Below are 20,894 nucleotides of genomic sequence, written 5' to 3'. Positions count from 1 at the left end.
AAGGATCCTAAATGGTATCTGTAGGAAATTTAAAGGGCGGTTTGGGACAGTTGGGGGTTGAGGATCCTTGAACTGTTGGGTGATGACAGTCTGGAAGGGTCTTTGCGATCCTTCTGTTTTAATGCTATTAAGAGAAAATGTTGCCTAGACAAATTGTATTGAGCTGTGAAGTCAAATTTGGTTGAACTATTTTTTTTGTGTTCTGTCGGGAGTTTTCTCCTTGTGGATTTATGTTGTTATTGTCATATTGTAACAAAAAATTGCAATAAAATGTTTTATAATGTTTTTATATAAAATAAAAAAACCTCAGTCTGCCCCCTCACAATCAGGATGCACGTGGCCGAGGTGAGTTATATAAATCATGTAAGACCCCAGCAGTATCACACGTCACTTCAGGAACGCAGGACGCATATATTGTACTGTATTCAGCCGCACTTCAGCAGCGGTGAGCGATTCCAGCGACCTCATTGGTTGTTGGGTACACACACCCCCTTTGGAGATACAAATACGCATGCGCCGCTTTAGAACTACATTTCCCAGTATGCTTCACACGCCTATAGGAAATAACGCCGGTGTAGAATTAGTAGTAGAACTGCACGAGGTGGCCTGTGAATGTGGCGCTTAGAGTTTCTCCTCTAGAGATTATTATAACGCGGCCGGCGGACAGTGTTCTCAGGCGGACCGCTGCACATTGGTCGCTACGACTTCCTCCTCATAGCCACTTCCGGTCCTGCGCACTTCCGTGGATGCCGTGTAGTGACGCCGGACATGGACGTGCTGGAGGGGCTTTTCGGCAGCGACGGAGAGTCAGACAACGAGCGGAAAGCTGAGGGTGAGTCCCGCGGATGTGCCGGCCTGAGCCCCGTCTGTACCCCGGCTGGAGATGATTACATATGGCTATATAACCCTTAGAGGCACTGCTTATAGGGGGCTGCGGTTGTCCCAGATAGAGTGGTTTGCTAGAAATGAGTCCCCTGTGGCAAAAACCTAACAAACGAGCTGATGCCTGTCCAGCACCCCGCTTGTCCCCGGGGCTTCGCGGCGACGTGTGGCTTACAGGCTGCTGCAGCCGTCTCTGACCTAGTCACATAGTGTGTAAGGCTGAGAAGACCCATGGCCATCCAGTGCAGCCTGTTAGCCCCGTGCCGAGCCGCAGGAAGGCGAAAAACAATGAAGTAGAAGCCAATTTTCCCAATTTTAATTCCTTCCCGACTCCAATCTGGCAGTCACAATAATCCCCGGATCACCGGCCCTTCTGAGGTTATAAGTGACCATAACATGTAATATTGTACCGCTCAATAACAGACATCCAGGCCCCTCTTGAACTTTTAGTGAATTTGCCATCACCACGTCCTCAGACAGAGAGTTCCATAGTCTCACTGCTCTTACAGTAAAGAACCCCGGGCACTGGTGTCTTATGTCACCACCGGAAGTTAGGGGTGGCGGCATAATACACCAGCATTGACACTTGTTAACGCCCCCCCCCCCCAGCTTTTGATTGGCTGGGGGCCTGTTTATTCACACAACTCCCGTCCTGGTCGGGGAGCACAGCAGAAGCGGTGGGGCCAATTCCAGTGCCGTTGTGCTCCTGGAGGAGAGGCCGAACCTCGGCAGCTGCAGACACGGTGGCAGCCCCTATTTATGTTCCGTCCTGGTAGCGGCTGTGGCACGGCCACCACAGACGGCATTGGCGCCTGTGGGCCCTATTGAAGATCTGTTCTGGGAGCGTAAGTGCCAGCGGCAAGTTCCTCTTCAAGTGCCATGCTATCGGCAGCGGCAGAGACGGCGGTGGTGGCCCCTATTGCAGTAGCATCTTGGTGTTGCAGCACAGATGGCCAAAAATGGGGAGTGGCAGCAGCGACACAGATACCGGCCAAAAGAAGTTTGACGGCGTGCAGCCAGAACGGAGCACACAGGCGGCACAGCAGCTGGCAGACATAGTTGGGTAGCGGTTGACCAGCGTTGATGGAAGGGGGACCCTCAAGGCCAGGTAACAAGCAATAGGGGCTGCAGCACGCATCCCCCTTCCATGTGCTAATTCTGCCAATCGGGAGCTAGGAGTACGATGGGGGCGTTCCTCTATGCATTCCCTGTCAAACCCCTAGCTTCCGGTGGTGTCCAGATACACCAGTACCAGAACCCCCCCCTTCTGTTACAATCCTGGGTATAAACAGATGATGGCAGAGATCTCTGTATTGTCCCCTAATATATTAAAAGGGGTCTGTATCACCTCATGATCCTATTTGCCTTGGCAGCAGCTGCCTGACACTGGTTGCTCCAGTTAAGCTTACAGTTAACTAAAACCTCCAAGTCCTTTTCCATGTCAGTGTTACCCAGCGGTTTCCCATTTAGTGTGTAACGGTGACATGTATTTCCCTGCCCATGTGCATAACCCTTGATTTATCAGTGTTACACCTCATTTGCCACTTTTCTGCCCAATCCCTCTGTGTCCACTCCTGTGTTAATGTCTTTACATAGTTTTGTATCATCTGCAAATATTGATATTTTACTATTCAATCCTTCTATCAGGTCATTAATAAATATATTTAAAAGAATAGGGCCCAGTACTGCCCCCTGTGGTACCGTACTATTAACGGTGACTCAATCAGAGTAAGTACCATTTCTAACCACCTTCTGCTTTCTATCACTGAGCCAGTTACTAACCCACTTACACACATTCTCACCAAGACCAAGCATCTCATTTTATATACCAGCCTTTTATGCAACACAGAATCAAATGCTTCGGAAAAGTCCAAATACACAAGATCCAGTGACTTTTCCCTGTCCAGTCCAAAACTTACCTCCTCGTAGAAGCTGATCAGATTGGCTTGACAGGAGCGGCCTATCTTAAACCCATGATGACACAGAGTTATACAGCTATTTTCCCTGAGGTACTCCAGGATACCCTTCGAACATTCTGGCAGAGCTCAGATGTTGAGCATTGAGGTCTGTGGCTGCTGCAGCCTGTAAGCAGCACATTATGGTGGAGACCTGGAGCTGTTGGCAGGGAACAAGCAGGAAGTTGGAAGGAGGAGTTATGAGCTTGTTGTTTTTTGTGGGTTTTTATGTCATGTGGAACCTGTTCTTAGCAAAATGTCTCATCTTGGACAGCCCTTTAACCCCTTCCCGCTGCAGGGTGTAAGTTTACGTCCTGGCAGCCTGGTACTTCCCGCAACAGGACGTAAACTTACGTCCTGGAGATAGCGCGCGATCATATGTGATCCCGCGCTATCCTGCAGCGGGAGTCGGCTGTCAGTTACAGCCGGCGTCCCGCTGCAACAGCGGGGGGACATCGGAGATGCGCCCCCCGCTGTTAACCCCTTCGCTGCCGCGATCTAAGTAGATCGCGGCAGGGAAAGAGTTCACAGAGGGAGCGCGGCTCCCTCTGTGTCTCCAGCCGGAACTCGCGATGTCATCGCGAGAGCCCGGCCTGTCACCATGGCAACAGGACGCCAGACACCGGCGTCCTGTATTGCCTATGCCTATGATCGCTGTATAAGCGATAAGGCATGGCAGAGCAGTAGCTCTGCCATGCCTTATGACAGCGATCATAGGCACAGTGATGTAAGTCCCTCAGAGGGACTCAAATTATGTTAAAAAAAGAAAAGAAAAATGTAAAAAAAAAATGTAAAAGAAACCCCTTTTTTATGCTTTTTTTCAGATTAGCATAAAAAAAGGTAAAAAAAAAATTAAACCCCACATATTTGGTATTGTCGCGTCCGTAACGACGCGTATAATAAGTTGCACATGCTTTTGACTGTGCACGCAAAAAAAACACTAAAAAACTGAGGCAAAATGCTAATTTTTAGCATTTTGCCTCACTAAAACCGCAATAAAAGTTATCAAAAAAGCCGTATGTACCCCAAAATGGTATCAGTAAAAACTACAGCTCGTCTCACAAAAAATAAGCCCTCATAGAGCTCCGTACATCGAAAAATAAAAAAGTTATAGGACTTTGAATGCAGCAATTTAGAATAGAAAAAAGATTTCCAAAAAAAGGGTTTTTATTGCAGAAAAGTGGGAAAACCTAAAAAAATGTAAGAATTTTGGTATTGTTGTAACCGTACTGATCCGCAGAAAAAATGGAATGTCTCATTTATGCTGCATGATTAACGCTGTAAAAAAAAAAAAAAAAAAAAAATCTATGGCAGAATTGATGCGTTTTCTCTCCCTGCTATCATAAAAAAAAATACGTTTTACAATATAGTCTATGTACCCAAAAGTGGCACCGATAAAAACTACAGTTCGCCACGCAAAAAACAGGCCCTCACACGGCCGCGTCGACGGAAAAATAAAAAAGTTATGACTTTTGATAAATGGAGAAGAAAATCCACCAAAAATTGTTGCGTCCTTAAGCCGAAAATAGGCCGTGCCATGAAGGGGTTAAGGGTGCGACAATTTGGGGAAATTTTCATTTCCACACTTCAAAATCCATAACTTTTTTTGTCAAGGTGGAAAAACACAAATTCTGCCCTTGCTTTACTTTGAAGAATCTTTTCTGTGGATTGGCTTGAGTTGGATGGCACCAAAATGATATATCTCTTTTTTTCACTTTTTAACAATAAATTTGAGTGCAGCAAAGCAATAAAAATACCTATAACTATAACTTGACTATCAAAGACGGAGCTGAATAAAGGCTTGTTTTTTGCAGGTCGAGCTATAGTTTGTATCGGTACCCCTCTTTTCCCCCCAGTACACACAGGCTTTTTTTCCATCTGATTTTCAGACAAAAAAATCAGTCTGTGTATTGGGCAGCGATGGCACACATTCATAAGCAGTGTATTTTATTAACAGGTATTTTTTTTCACCTTTCTATTATGACCCAGTAGGGGACTTGAGCTCTTATGATAAGTTAGATAATACACTGCAGTGCTTCCTGGATTACCCCACATAGTTGGGGCATATTCTTTAGAGGGTGATCTGTACCACCCAGCATGCATGAACTGCCCTCCATGCCCAATGTCAGATCAAGACGGAGATCAGAATTGGAAGGGTACTTAAGGCTAGGTGCACACTAGCTAATGCGGGTTACGCCCGTAAGACTCGAAGACAACTGGCATCGGACAGCGTGGAGACACGTCCGTGTGCTGTCCAATACACACGGACTCTGCACACTGACATCCATTGGAGTGTCCGGTTTCTTGTCCATGAAACGGGCAGAAATATGACATGCCATTTGTGTTTTTTTGTTTTTCACGCACACCATGAGTCCATGCAAAAAAAAATCCATGTACATAGCCTCATGGGCTGTAGTGGGGCCATATTCTTTGGATTAACACGGACATCATGCCGCTCCAAATATGCAAGTGATCGGGGGGCCTCAGGGTTATGTCCACCATCCAGCGTCCCTTTTTTTTTTTTATTCCAATGCATTTAAAGTAAAACTTCTTTAAAAAATCTTAAGAAAATTTGCAAGTGGCTTAAATATAAGGCCAAGGTTTTTCTCCAGTGTAGGTGGGTACTGGTCTGACTGTTTTTATATAAGGAAATGATCAGGTCACTAAGATTTTCCTACTTTCTGTAGCATCTCCCTTTGTAGTATGAACATCTGATTGTGGTGCGCCTGTACATGTAGAGTGCTTTCATGTATTCTAATGCCGAGGGTTCAATAATCTTGACTATTATTTCCGCCTTTTAGACTCGGACTCTGGATCTGGCTCTGACTCTGAACCAAGGAACGTTGGCTCGGTGAGTAACGCTTCCGCCAGCGACAGTGAACGGGATGATGACGAGGATGGACATTCTGCTGTGAAACCCAGCAACAGAGAACTTTTTGGAGATGACAGCGAGGATGAAGCTGGGTCCCCACATAGTGGTAGTTACAACCGTTCGGAAAGATCCGAACGGTCTGAAGGTAACGTCCACTCTGATCAAGAGGAAAACGATCACTCCGATGCCGAACAGCACAGCGGCTCCGAAAACTTTCAGGATGAAGATGACGATGCGGGCCACCGATCTGACCACAGCAGCCACCATTCTGATGTTGAAGGGTCAGAAAAAGATGCCCATTCTGAAGACGAAAAATGGGGTAGAGAGGATAAAAGTGACCAGTCTGATGAGGAGAAAATTCAGAACTCGGATGATGAACCACAGCATTCAGATGACGAGAGAAATATGAGATCAGATGAGGAGATGCACAGGCAGTCTGATGGAGAAGACCACGAAAACCATCATTCTGATGAGGAGGATCACAGACATCATTCAGATGACGATGACCACGAACCAAGACATTCCGATGATGATAGGCAGCATTCAGATGGAGAAGAACAGGATCATCAACAATCGGATGATGACGAGCCGAAGCTTCAGCATTCAGATGACGAACAGGAACGTCATCGGTCAGATGATGAGCTGCTACATTCTGACGATGAAGACCATGAGCGCCGCCATTCGGACGACGAGCACAGACCGCATTCAGATGATGATGAACTTGATGGTCATCGCTCTGATGACGATCGGCAACATTCAGACGGTGAAGAGCAAGAGCGCAGATCAGGTGCGTTTCATTTGTAGATTTCTTCTGCATCGGCATATTGTGTGGAGAACTTTACAATCATCAAGGAATTGTTAAAAATGTAGATCGACGAGGATTATTGCTGCTGTTCACCATGTTTGCTCTTGTCTTTCATAGTATCCGCAAAAGGCAGCGACAGTGAAGAAGAGATTGTGCGTCAGAGACCTAGAAAGAAGAAAAGGCAGTCAGACTCTGAGTTAGATAGTGATGGGGAAACAACAAAAGGTATGGCGCCCTTCTATAAGTCTTCTATCTTTATGCAATGACATTGATATTGTTTTTAAAGTGAGTCCTTGCCTGAATTGGTAAACTATAAGGAAATGCCGTGATCAGTCACTGTTTAACAGGAGTTTCTTAGCTGGAACATACTGTCAAAACCGCAGGCATCATGTTATAGAGCCGGAGGAGCTGAGCCGATTGATATATAGTCTTATGTGGAAGGATTCAGTATAACTTGTATTGTATTCATTTATATCTCTGATCATTCTGAGAGGAACAGTCCAATGGGCGGAGCGATCAGAGATTGACAGCTGTATATAACTGTATATACAGGGAAGGATGTTGATCACTGATAGCTCCGCCCATTGGACTGTTCAGTTCAGAATGATCGGAGATAGTAGTGAATAAAATACAAGTTATACTGATTATTTCTCCATAGAACCATATAACAATCGGCTCCTCCTCCTTTATAACATGATGCTTGCAGCATGTTCAAGCTGACAGACTCCCCTTAAAGGGATTGCCTGAGAAAGAGAGAAAAACCAGAAATTGGGGAAAAACTCAGTGTATACATTAGTATAGATACCAATATATCCTTTTAGTAACTTCTAACTGCTTGTTTTGGCTAGGGGACAATCTTTGAGAAATAAAAATGGCTGCTAAACATAAAACCCATCCAGTTAGGACAGGTTGCGTAAAGACAGAGCAGATCGCCTCTGTATGCTCTCCTTGCTCCTCTGCCCGTCAGTAGTGATTCCCTGCACTAGTAATCCCTCTGACAGAGGACAACGGTAGGTTGTATTATCAATACTGAGATTACGTCTCAGACGTTCTTTTCCTCCGGCTTACAGATACATCTAACTCGTATGTACAGAGGAGACCGGCTGGTGTGGGGAATATGTCCAGTAACCATGTGAGGAGCAGCTGGTATTCTGGCTCTGAGTTTAAAGCTCCATTCCTCCGGCCCCCAGACACAGCGGAGATCTGGTCTCAGCAGTGATGATAGTACGTCATTAGTCCTCTGTCAGAGGGGTTAGTAGTCCAGAGTGTCGTTACGGACAGGCAGACGAGTAATGAGAGCTTGGATAGGTGCCCAGCTCTGTCCTGACGCAACCTGTTCTGGCATCTTCTGTGCTTAGCCATTATTTTATTTTCTCAATCATTGTCGCTTTAGACAAAATGAGCAGTTAGAAATGACTAAAGCTGTTTAAGTATGTATTTCTACTACTAGATACATAGGACGTTTCACTTTTTTTCTATTTCTCAGACAACCCCTTTAATATATCTTTTAGCAGGGTAGATAGACTTTAAATTCCACGTGACGTTTTTGTCAGGCCATCACTAGACTATAGGCGGTTTCATAACTGCTTGTAATTTTACCCATTTCCTACCCAAAACAGTCTGTAGCCTGGATCAAAGGGTAAATGTCAATTTCTCTAATTGCCCTGCATGCACATCCCTCGACTTGTAGCATCTTGAGTAAAGCAAGCTTGCCTTAATTTCTACTGATCCATCCTGTGACCTGAAAGCCTGCCTTAAAATGAACTGAAGGCCCTTTGTACTCAATTACTGCTGAACAATGTGCACCTAGAAGGAGTTGTTGCAAACCTCGGCATGCGGTTACATCTCAGGCAGATATACAAATGATTAGAGTTGTGTGATTAGATGAACGATCTTACCACCTGAGGCCCTAAAAGTGGTTCCACTCTTGGCCTATAAAAAGGCTCTCAGAGGCTCCTTGTGTGCAGTGACCTTGTATCCACTTGTATGATACAATGAGATTTCGCCCAGTGAAGTGTGTGAGAGGGAGCGTTCTGACCAGACTGTTAGGAGGTGTTGGGACCAGTGGATGGTTGAGGGCACACAAGGTTACCGGGCCGGGCTCAGGACGCCCTCGACAGACCAGCAGTAGAGGATTGTCTGGTTGTCCAAACAGCTCAAACTGTTTTGCTGTCTGCCATTTAGAGACAGGTAGTAGCATTATACATGCCCCTGTGTCTGCTGGAACCAAATTCCGGGGACTTGGCTGAAGGACATTTGGTCTCAAGGCAGCTATTATGTGTACTAGCTTTGACATGCACCCACAATCGTCTCCATTTGCAGTGGTGGTGTGAATGACGAAACTGAACTGCTACTGAGTGGAACAGGGTTGCCTTTAGCAACAAATCCAGGTTTAGTTTGGGCGCTGCCAATGGCCGTGTTCATGTCTGCAGGTTTCAGTGTGAGCGCCCCAATCCTGCCTTTGCTGTGGAGTGGCACACTGTCCCCTGCTGGTGTGATGGTTTGGGGAAGCCATTTCATACGTCAGTCGGTCACCCCTAGTAGTGGTACGAGGGACAATGACAGCTCAGCGATATGTTCAGGACCTCCTGCAGCCACATGTGTTCCTCTCATGGCGGCTTCCAAGAGGCATTTTCCAGCAGGATAATGCTCGGCCGCATGCAGCAAGCGGGTAAAAAGAGTGTCTTTCATTGCTACCCTTACATGTCCTGCCCTGTCATCAAACTTATCGCAAGTAGAACATGTATGGGACCATCTGGGATGCCAACTTCAGCATCCTACAAATCTATACAATCTAAAGACTCATTTACAGCAAATGAGGAATAATATGCTGCAGGATACCATATGGAACCTGTATGCCTTCATGTCTGCCTGTATCACATCTTACATCCAAGATAGAGATGGTACAACAGGGTACTAGAGCCTCCATGTCTGCCCGTATCACATCTTGTATCCAAGCTAGATGTGGTACAACAGTGTGCTAGAGCCTCCATGCCCACCTGTATCGCATTTAATATCCAAGATAGAGATGGTACAACAGTGTGCTAGAGCCTTCATGCCCACCTGTATCGCATCTTATATCCAAGCTAGATGTGGTACAACAGGGTAGTAGAGCCTCCATGCCCACCTGTATCGCATCTTATATCCAAGCTAGATGTGGTACAACAGGGTAGTAGAGCCTCCATGCCCACCTGTATCGCATCTTATATCCAAGCTAGATGTGGTACAACAGGGTAGTAGAGCCTTCATGCCCACCTGTATCGCATCTTGTATCCAAGCTAGAGGCGGTACAACAGGGTACTAGAGCCTCCATGCCCACCTGTATCGCATCTTATATCCAAGCTAGGGGCGGTACAACAGGATACTAGAGCCTCCTTCAAGGGCTCAGTTTTTTGCGATAAATTATCCTTTTTCTCTGATATTGTAATCCCTTAAATCAATGTTACAATCACATAGTTTCATTTGATTCCGACAACTTGTTCTAGGTGGTTGACCTTTCTGACGAGGTGTAATATCACATATATCTAATCTATTTAATTTAACTATGTTGCATGAAATCCCATCTGTAATAATTTCTTTTGACAGACGGGAAAAAAGGTGCCTCTGATTTGTTTGGAGATGCGGATGATATTTCTTCAGACAGTGATGGTGGAGAGAAGCCTCCAACTCCAGGCCAACCAATGGTATGTACCCACAGATCTATGGATGAGGTAGCCTGGCAAAGAGGACCAGGCATATTTTCACCATAAGGACACAATGCTTTTTGGTGTATTTTCATCTCCACATATCAAAAGCCATCACTTTTTTTATTTTTCTGTTGACATTGGCATATGTGGGCTTGTTTTTTATGTAGCAAACTGTAGATTTTATTGGTACCATTTTTTGGAGAGCAGGGAGAGAAAACACATCAATTCTGCCATTGTGTGTGGGTGGGATTTTTTTTCCCCATCACAGGCAAAAAGTTCCCTAACCATTTTTACCTTTCCATAGACAAAGCTCTGTGAGGGCTTGTTCTTGACTTGAAAAGCTGTAGTTTTTATGCGTACCAATTTGGGGTGCATATAGTCTTTTCGATCACTTTTATTGCTTGCTTTTTGGGAGGAAAAATAAGCATTTTGCCTCTGCTCTTCTTTTCTTAGTTTTTTTTTGTTATGGTTTTTGCCATGCAGGATCAAGAGTGTGTTCAATTTATTGAAAGTTCGTTACGGATACGATGATACTAAATATATGGGGTTTTAAAATTTATTTATTTTTAATATAAATGGGAAAGTGTGCAAAAAAGTTTTTGGGTCTTTTTTTTTTTCCTCCCTCGGTGAACCTTTTACATAACGCAATGTACATTGATCACGGCATGTAACAGGTTAAGAGCAGTGATTTGTGTTCTCATTACCCGCAGTTACAGCCAGCTACTGCTACATAAGTTTACGTCCTCTTGTGTTAACTACTGCCCAGGATGTAAACTTATGTCCTGTGGTGTTAAGGGGGTTAAAAAAGGAGGTGGAAATCTTTTTTTTTCCTTCCCTCCCAGTTTTGATATAGCTCACCTATTGTGTATTTCTCAATGTTAATACTCTGAAAAAGAACTGCTGAGATATACTCATTGAGAAGCAAGTATAGGATTTGTCGTCTGGATGCAGATTTCCTATAAATGTTTGTCATGTGACTATATTACGTAATGAAGGTACAGTTAGGCCATAGGTCTGGACATAATGGTAATACGTTGTATCGGGCAGACAGATTTCCTGACCTTTTCATGATCTTGCAGGATGAAGATGGAATGGAACAAGATCAGCCGGAGGAGGAACCTGTGCCTGAGACCCGAATAGAAGTCGAGATTCCCAAAGTGAACACAGACCTTGGAAATGACTTGTATTTTGTGAAGCTTCCCAACTTTCTCAGTGTGGAGCCCAGGTATAGTACATTTAGGACTAACTAGAAAGGTGACTGATAATACAAAAGTACTTCATTCAGATGATCACTAATATCATTCCTTGTCCTCGGTACGTTTCTGTGATACACACACTTATACGTTCTTTGGGTGCAACCAGCTGACTTGCTAGCGTTCTCTACACAGAACAGTCCATGCATATTTAGTCTACATTGATGACGATTTCCTACAACTTAGGATAGATAAGTATATGATTGCTGGGACACCATTCCAGGGCCCCCCCTCCCTCCCCGGTTCGCCCATCCCACAGACCCCCGGGTCACTGGAATGGGCCCCCCAAATCACCACTTTTCGTCAGGCCCGTTGATTTGAATGGATGAGTTGCACATATGCAACCACTTTTCTCTTCAAACTCCCCCCTGCTACATTCTAGCTGTGAGGAGACCCATTCTAGTGATCAGAGCAGTTGCGTACCATCAGTCATACATTTATCCTTTATCCAGTCACTAGAAGATAAATGTACTTTGTCTGAAAACCTTTGTATCCGGGATCATGAGACAACCACTTAAAGGGAACTAATGACATATAAATTTATTTATTTTTTTCTTGACTCATTAAAATCAGATATTAGAGAAGTGGAAAATGTTACGGTTTATAATGTCTGATTGTAGATTTATTTTTTTCTATTTTCTGTACATGACTATGGGGGCTGCGCTCTTGCCTGAGCTGCAGTTAACAGCATTTAGCCAGATGCTTTTAAACAGCCTCATGAGGCATAGGTGCAATAAATAGGCAGTTACCCATTGACTTCTATAGGAAAGCGTTATGGGCATGCTGTGTGCCCTGTCCAAAGCTCACTGTGCAGGGAGAGGAATGAGGTGACCATCAGCTGTCACCATCGCCTATAGTGAATGTTATTCTGTGTTATCTATATATAGGAGCCGCCTTTCACTGTAATGCCGACTATTAGGTGTAGTGGTCAGCGGGAAAACTTCTTGTACGCTCCTTAGCAGGTTCACTAATGTAATTGTTTGTCTTTTAGACCCTTTGATCCACAATATTATGAAGATGAGTTTGAAGATGAGGAGATGTTGGATGAAGAAGGTAGAACTAGGCTGAAACTAAAGGTATGTTTTCAGTTCACCTGGATTTGTGCGTTATTTTATTTTGAACTCTTCCATATTTATAGTGAAACACAAACTATTATTTAGTAAAACAGAACTACTAAATATATATGTTATGGCCTCATTCACATGGGCGACAAAGTTGTGCGAGTTTGTCACATTGCGACAAATCGCACGTTCATTCAGCCCGTGCTTTGCAATGGGTTAATTCACGCATGCAATGTTTTGGAGTGTGTAACATCCCGACACAAAAACCTCGTGGGTCCAGGGATATGCACGCGACTTGTGAGGTTTTGTAGCCCGTGTTTCCCTATGGAGCCTTTCTCTCTGTTGCATCGCACAAAAACGCAGTTTTCGTGCGATGCAACTTTGACAGTAGGAAATTCTACTGTCAAAGCCATAACCTAAGCCCTAGCTTCAGGGAAAAAAACAAAACAGTATACATCACATTAGAAGCGCTGTCAGCTCCGCTGCATCCTGTCCCCGTCACTGTTCTTCATCTCTTCTGGCCGGGGATTAAGAAATGCCAGCCTCCTGGAAGCACTGCCTCTGATTGTCGGACGCTTCCAGGAGCCAGCGCTTGATGAACCTAGATGAAGACGACCAGTGATGGGGATCGGGAAGAAGCTGCAGCAGCACGGGACAGCGCTTCTAAGGTGATGTATGCTTTTTTTTTTCTTCCTGCAGTTAGGGCTTATTTTCGGGGTAGGGCTTTTTTACAAGCTGCTTTTTCTGGCACATGATCGTGCAACAAAATAGTGACAGTCATGCAGAACATATATCCTCCCAAACCCAACAAATTAATCTTTGCTCCTAGCTGTTGTCTGCGATTACACCTTCCTTATATGTACATGTTGTATACAAGAAAAGGGTGGGGTTAAATGTAGACTTGTGTTTTGTTATTACACCTCAAACTGCTGATAATCTGCAATCCTTGTACCTACTTTATCTTTAGTGCAAAATTCAATTAATTTTTCTACACACACGTGATTGGATGGTAAATGTGCTCTGTATTGACAATCTGCTGTATTTACATCTGTATAATATACATCCATCTATCTAGTTTCCATTTCAGGCTTAGAAGTTTGCTCCTTTTACAAAACATCCTTCCAATGAGAACCTCATTTGTTTCTTTATTGCCTTCATTGTATCAATTCATCCTCCACTATTTGTAAGATACTACTTAGTGTGTCGTCTTTGTTCTGCAAATAGGTAGAAAACACCATCAGATGGAGAACCCGCAGAGACGAGGAAGGAATTGACGTCAGGGAGAGCAACGCACGTATTGTTAAATGGTCTGATGGCAGGTAAGGGTCTGGTTGTTGCGCTCATCATCTTTCACTTTGTAACTTGTCTCTTACGTCATATCTGTCATTTTTCTTGCAGTATGTCCTTACACTTGGGTAATGAAGTATTTGATGTGTACAAAGCTCCATTACAAGGAGACCACAACCATCTTTTTATCAGACAAGGAACAGGTTTACAAGGTCAGGCTGTATTCAAGACCAAGCTGACATTCAGGTACGGTGGTTTTGTTTTTTCTCTGTACTTTTATGGTTCTTATTCGGGCATTGTATGACTGTATTATTTCAGCATGGCTTGAGACTGTTTGTTTATTTTGGGATTATAATCAAACTTAAGCTGCGTTCCACTTGTGAGCCTGGCCTTATCTTACAGCACGCAGGCTGCGAGATACACGCGTGCAGCACTTAGTCAGTATGCAATGACATGGCATACTGGCGGCGTGTCGCTTATTGCCATGTACTATCTCTGCATGTATGCTCGCATAATATGCGCCAAGATAGGACATGCTGCCATTTTTTTTTTCTTGTGTATGTACTTTGCGCAAGGCGTGTGAGTGGTAACATAGCCACCTATGGCAAATTGGTACCATGTACTACGCATCCAAGACCCACGTGTTGAATACGCTGTGTCAACATGCTCATGTGAGCCGGGCCTTTGAACAATTTTCTGAATGATAATTGTTCTGTCAAACGAGTAGAACTGAATAATTATCGTTCCGTTCAAAACGCAGCCAACGACTGATAGACGTGAGGTTCTTGCTCGTCGTTCAGTTTCAGCTGGCATAAAAATCCATGCCAGCTCATCACTCGGCAGGCAGTTTTAACTCTGATCAATCAGTATTTCATACCCTGAAACAGCTGTCTGTACGTGGAGTCTGGCTTTGCTTTTAATTCCCAGTCATTTTTACAAGGCTTGTATAAGGAGTCTAACTTTGGCTTGAAGGAACGCTGCCTTCCAATAAGTGGCGCTGTGGAGGTTTTATTCCATCTCCCTTATTTGCATATTACCCAGAGGAGCATGCATGGCTTTTTGAGTCTCCTCACTCACCATCTAGGTGCTCTCACTAAGGAGAAAATATAGCGTTTCTGACATGTGAATGTGAAACCCTGAACAATCGAACAAGAACTGCACGATTCTCAATGGCAGTTGTGCAGTCTAAACATTCGTCCCAAGCGAATAAGCTGGTGATGTCACCAGCTGGTTCACTCGGGCAAACCAGAATCGCGAGATTCTTGGCCTTTTAAGCTAACAGACCAAATTGTAATAATTGATTGATTTCCATCTCTGTGTATTTGTAGAAGTGTAAAAACTACATATGGGACACAAATGTGCTGGACAATTGTGATTACAGGTGTCAGATCTAAATCTGGAACGGAGTGTACAAGGCTGCATCAGGATTGCCAATCTGATCCTTTTTTTTATTTCCTCTCTCCTCTGGTTTGCCTGTGTTAGATCAGTGTGTTTCTTAACCTTTTCAAGCCAAGTACCTCTTAGTGACCAGATCCAACTGAAATGTTGAGTTATAAGTGTTCACAAAATAAGGCCATGCCTCACACTACAATCACACTCCTTTAGGAGCCTCTATCAGCAGTTCCTGCATGTTTCACAGGATGAATAGTGCAGCATACCCTACATACAGCACCCGCTGTAGGATAAGGACTGCAGCTCACTAATTCCTAGAACTGTGTGGCCAATAAACTTAAAAAGTTGCAGCTGGTGAATAACTTTTCTGTGCAGTTTTCCTAAATGGTAAAGAAACTCAGCCACGCTTGGAATAAGGTGTATATTTAGAACACAAAGTCCAATAAACCTATCTTTTTATTTTTTAATAAATTCTTTATTTAAAGTTTTTATAAATCCCAGAAAAAGAAAACATTGGAACAGGTCCCTCTGAGAGGGCAGTGCAATCAGTAACATTACAAACAGCTTAGAGAATGCTGGTTGTAGTATGCTCCATTCCTCGAGCAAAAGAATGGAGCACCTCCTCAAGGCGGGTAGACCTAGACCCTGGCCTAATCATCCAAACTTGGTTACCATATGACTGAAGTCTCTGGGAAGGGAACTCGCTTACAGAAATTGTGTATATACTCAAGTTATTCAGGGCACCACTGGTTGGCATAAAACCTTTTAACATTTAAACAATGGAAATGAAATGCTGTTGGGTGTAAAGAGAAAGAAAAGGATAAATAAAAGAAGGGGGGGGGGGGCAGGGTCTGCCAGGCGCCTGTCTGTCACACCCAACACTCGGTAGCATCTCTGTTGTTAAGTCATGCCTATTCCTCTCCCAGGATATCCCGATAATCTTGTGTGCATTGGAAACCTATCTGTATTTTTAATAATCACTTTTAGGGAATATTTGTCTGGAGTGATTAAGTGCTCGAATACCTAATTTTTAAAAAATGTTTTCTTTGCCCTCAGACCTCATTCCACAGACAGCGCTACTCACAGAAAGATGACCCTGTCCCTTGCAGACAGATGTTCCAAGACTCAAAAGATCAGGATTCTTCCAATGGCCGGACGGGATCCAGAGTCTCAGAGAACAGAAATGATAAAGGTAAAATGTTTGATTGGTTGTGTTATAAGTAACGTTATTCTGTGCAGTAACATGTAAACACAAATCTATGGGCAGGTCTGCAGTAACTCATGTTGTACTGAGAAATGCCATTCAGTGACTTGTTACAGATTTTCAATACTACTTTTTTACAGTGTCAGTTGTGATGCGGCTGCTAAAGGCATAACTTGTTCTATATATGAGCATTTAATATACACTCGCTGTAAAAAAACAAAGCACCTAGGAGTCTACAGAATTGAATGAGCCTTTCTATGTGTGATTGTAACGTTGATACTAGTAAGTGATTACAATATCAGAGCAAATGGATAATTTATTGCAGAAGACTAACCCCTTGAAGGGAGGCTCTAGTGCCCTGTTGTATCGCCTCTAGCTTGGATGCAAGATGTGATTGGGGGGGGGGGCATGGAGGCATAGAGGTTCCGTATGGTAACCTTTGGCGTAAGGGTCCAAATTTCCTTAATTGAGCCTCTAGATTATTACAAATTTTTAGTCTGAAGTGGGTTTCCTGGATGTTGACATACATGTTTTGTTAGCCATAAATCTGGCAACCGGTCAGGATACTAAAGTGTGGCAATGTTGTGGAGGCTCCTCTGACCCCCCTTGTGTGTGCGGCTGAGCATTATCCTGTTGGAAAATGCCTCTTGGATGCCACCATGAGAAACAACACATGTGACTGCAGGATGTCCTGAACATATCGCTGAGCTGTCATTGTCCCTCATACCATTACTAGGAGAGACCGACTGACGTATGCAATGGCTTCCCTAGACCATCACATCAGCAGGGGGCAGTGTGCTGCTCCATAGCAAAGGCAGAATTGAGTTGCTCACCCCGAAGTCTCCTGACACAAACATGGCCATCATCAGTGTCCAAAATAAACCTGGACTTGTCGCAGAAGACAACCTGGCTCCTCTCTATAGCAGTCCAGTTTTGTCATTCATAGCACCACTGCGAACAGAAGCAATGCTGTGTGTCGAAGGCCATACCTGTAATGGGCATTGTAAGACCAAATGTCCTTCAGCCAAGTGCCTGGAAATGGTTCCATCAGACACAAGGTCCTGTAACGATGGTGCAACCCGTCTCCATATGGTGGATAACAAAACAGTTGGAGCTGCTCATGCGGCGATCCTTTTGTGTAACTTCATGCCAAGTTTTGCAACAAAATGATAACTTCTTCTCATGTGCTTGATTTAGTTTTTTGGGGTTGTTTTTTTTTTGGGGGGGGGGGGGGGGGGGTTGACAATGTTCCTCGTTGGGGAAGATTGTTTTAAGCCAAAACACTATTTATGAAGTCCCTGCAGAATTCTTTTCTCAAACCCTATAGTGGAGATTTAACAAACCATCGGTTCACAATTCACCTATTCATTCCTTCTATGAGTTGAACGTTGTCAATCTGTGTAACACTCTCAATGCTTCCGCTCATAGTGGAGACATGAACAATCTGTTTTTCAAATGATCCAAATATAACTTTACAAATTCCAATGACTGTTATAATGCGGTGTGTCAGGTTCTTGGGGTTCGGGTGGAAACACTTGGACTACAAAACCACTGATGGAAATGCTATAACAACACAAACCTGATCCTTAAAGATTGTCCGTATAATCAAACCAATTTCTGTGGAATAAAGCTCCAAATAGCAATGCTTCATTATCTTCTTGTTTTCATGCAGAAAGAAGAAGAGAGACTGAGGGCGTCAATTCGCAGAGAGTCACAGCAGCGCAGAATCAAGGAAAAGCAGCACCAACGTGGTCTGAGTGCTAATTATCTGGAGCCTGACCGCTATGATGATGACGACGAAGGAGAAGAGTCAATAAGTCTGGCAGCCATCAAGAACAGATATAAAGGAGGAAGAGGTAAAAAACAAACGCTGAAGGCCCATCAGTGTCACTGTGGTTTAACCTTTTCGAAGCTCTGCACATTCACCAGGGGGCGCAGTAGAGCATCTGAGTTATAGAAGGCAGTCTTGTACTATAAGCTGGCATCTCAGCCAGTGTGGTGCAGTGGTTTTCAGTAGAGGATGTGATTTCTCAGTTAGCTGGGGAATAAGGGCTTAAACTTCTCTAACATTGGACCATCAATTGATGTTTTATTCCTTTTGGAGAATTTATATGTTGACATCTTTTACAGAGGAAAGAGCCCGTATCTATTCATCAGACAGCGATGAAGGCTCAGATGAAGACAAAGCGCAGAGACTACTCAAAGCAAAGAAACTCAACAGTGATGAGGAGGTGCGTCTAGTATTATGTACACAGACACTTGCTTACATGTGTTTGGGGTGTTCAATTTCCTCTTCTGTTAGGTGAGCAGAAAGTTGGAATCCCCCGTAAAGAAAAGATCCGTTAGATGAAACCAAATGTCACAAGATGGACCCAATCTGCTTCGGTTACATACCCCAGTATTTCCCCAGAGATTATAACACTGCATGCTGTGCTATTTTGGAATGGGTCTCCACCAGATGGGAACAGAGAATTACTGATTTATCACAGAAGTCCAACTATACTGTTTCTGCATCTCTTATTTAACCCCTTCACAGTCAAGCGATTTTTTTTTTTTTTCTTCCCTCCCCCGCCCCCCCTATTTTTGTTTTATTATTCCTGCCTTCCCACTCTATACATTTTTCCGTCCACATAGCCATATGAGGGCTTGCTTTTTGCGAGACCAGATGTTTTCTATAATGGTACTATTGGTGTACTGGAAAGCTTTTAAAAAAGTTTAAGCTGGTGAAAAAATAAAATTCTTGGGTTCAGTTCTTACAGAGTTCATGGTGTTGTGAAAATGACTTGTTCACTGTAGTCTGTGGGTCAGTACAATTGCAGCAATACTAAACCTATATTGTTAGTAATCCCTTTTTATGTTTTGTTCCTTTAAGTTCCCATTGAAATAGATGGGAACTTTGCTTACAATACCATGCATAAGCATGCTGTGCTGGTGAACAGATAATCAGTGGGGGTTAAGAATGACAGGCCCTGCTGTTCTACTATTGATTACATATCCTGAGGCTAGACCATTAATAGTTTACCACTGGAACACCCCTTTTAAGGGACAGAGTGCTGCTAGCTCCATATGATAATTTGCATGTACCCCAGCTTTGTTGGAGCCTACAAATAATTGTCACACACACTATCCCACTGCCGAATATTGAGTTGTACATAATGACTGCAATAGCTACTTTCGAGGTAATTGTGGATTTCTAGGCTAGTCCTGTGCTCTGTTTATGGCTTTACATCTTCTTAAACTGAGCAATAACCATCAAAAAGGTATTTGCATCTCAGACTTTTATGGAGTAGCCACAGGAAATGCCATAAAGGTCAGTTAAGTGCAGTCCCACACCTATCTCTAGTTGTGCCCCCCCCCCAAGCCCAGGCTGTAGAAGGTGGTCAGGATTATGAAAACAGCCATGCGGGCTTCGCTACACTGTTTCCGTTACTTCCATTCTATGGGAATTATGGAATAATGTAGATCACACTTGGCTGTTTAAGTTCTCCCAGCCATCTCATCCAGAGCAGTGTTTGCATTATAGCCATATTTGGCCGAGATTGAAAACCCCTATTTTGTTGATAACGGAAGTATTTACACCTTATTTCTCTTTCTAGGAGGGTGAACCATCAAAAAAGAGGAAGGCCGATGATGAAGAGAAAGTCAACAAAAAACACAAGAAATATGTCATTAGTGATGAGGAGGATGACGATGAGGATTTGTAACACGCGTATATATATTTTTCATGATGTACATAGATTGGTTTCTGTTCATTAAAGGTGCAAAATTGAACGGTCCCTAAATGATGATTTTGCTGCAACATAAAACTGCATCTGTTTACACACCGTCTATACCTGCATTTATAGAAGAGCATTGGCATCTATTGTGGGATTAACGATGACTGAATTAAAGGGGTGTTCCAGACCATCACTATTTGATCATTTGGCGATCCAGTTGCTGCATTGTTTACTCTGTCACTGTGTCAATCATATAATCATGATTGTCTGGTACTACAGGTCATTGCAGCTATGTCGCACTGAGAAGGGCACTGAGCTGTAGTACAAGGCATAGCCACAGCTGTATATGGTGTCTGAGTCAACAGTGATTGCTGATGTGATGTACAGGGGTGGATGAAATCTGACCCCCAAATCCCAAAATATTAATGCCTATACCAAGGATGAGCGTGAATAAGCTCTAACATACTGTTATTTTTAAGTAAGATGTTATTGGTCTCATTTGGAGAAATAAAATCCTGTAGATATATTGTTTAATGGCTAATACTGTACCAAATGTCTTTTGTAAATAGACAACTCATTTTGATGGTGCCAAAAAAAAACAATCAGGGAAACATGTCCCCTGCCACTCTAACATGTGTTTAATGCTGTAATGACTTTTGTATCATTACTGGTATAACTTGTTTTCACTACTTGCCTTGTTACTAAGTATCCCTGCTCTGTACCGGCACAATACCAACACTGATGCATAATTGAAGCAGCACTAAATGTCAGCAGGCAGTGA

General features: G+C 43.5%; 1 protein-coding gene across 1 annotated transcript; it reads left to right on the top strand.

The window, feature by feature from the left end:
* The first annotated feature begins 643 nt into the window (after positions 1-643).
* LEO1 (LEO1 homolog, Paf1/RNA polymerase II complex component) lies at positions 644-20,654 on the top strand. Its single transcript, XM_066592593.1, has 12 exons — positions 644-832; positions 5,639-6,496; positions 6,632-6,739; positions 10,100-10,197; positions 11,280-11,425; positions 12,445-12,529; positions 13,739-13,833; positions 13,913-14,047; positions 16,250-16,385; positions 18,070-18,253; positions 18,528-18,628; positions 19,994-20,654. The coding sequence occupies exons 1-12, from the start codon at positions 769-771 to the stop codon at positions 20,099-20,101; spliced, it is 2,118 nt and encodes a 705-aa protein (XP_066448690.1). The 5' UTR covers positions 644-768; the 3' UTR covers positions 20,102-20,654.
* Positions 20,655-20,894: the final 240 nt, after the last annotated feature.

Source organism: Eleutherodactylus coqui, chromosome 2, assembly GCF_035609145.1.
Source record: "Eleutherodactylus coqui strain aEleCoq1 chromosome 2, aEleCoq1.hap1, whole genome shotgun sequence".
Classification (NCBI taxonomy): Eukaryota; Metazoa; Chordata; class Amphibia; order Anura; family Eleutherodactylidae; genus Eleutherodactylus; species Eleutherodactylus coqui.
Note: the sequence above shows the minus strand (reverse complement) of the source record. Positions and strands in the feature narration are given on the sequence as shown.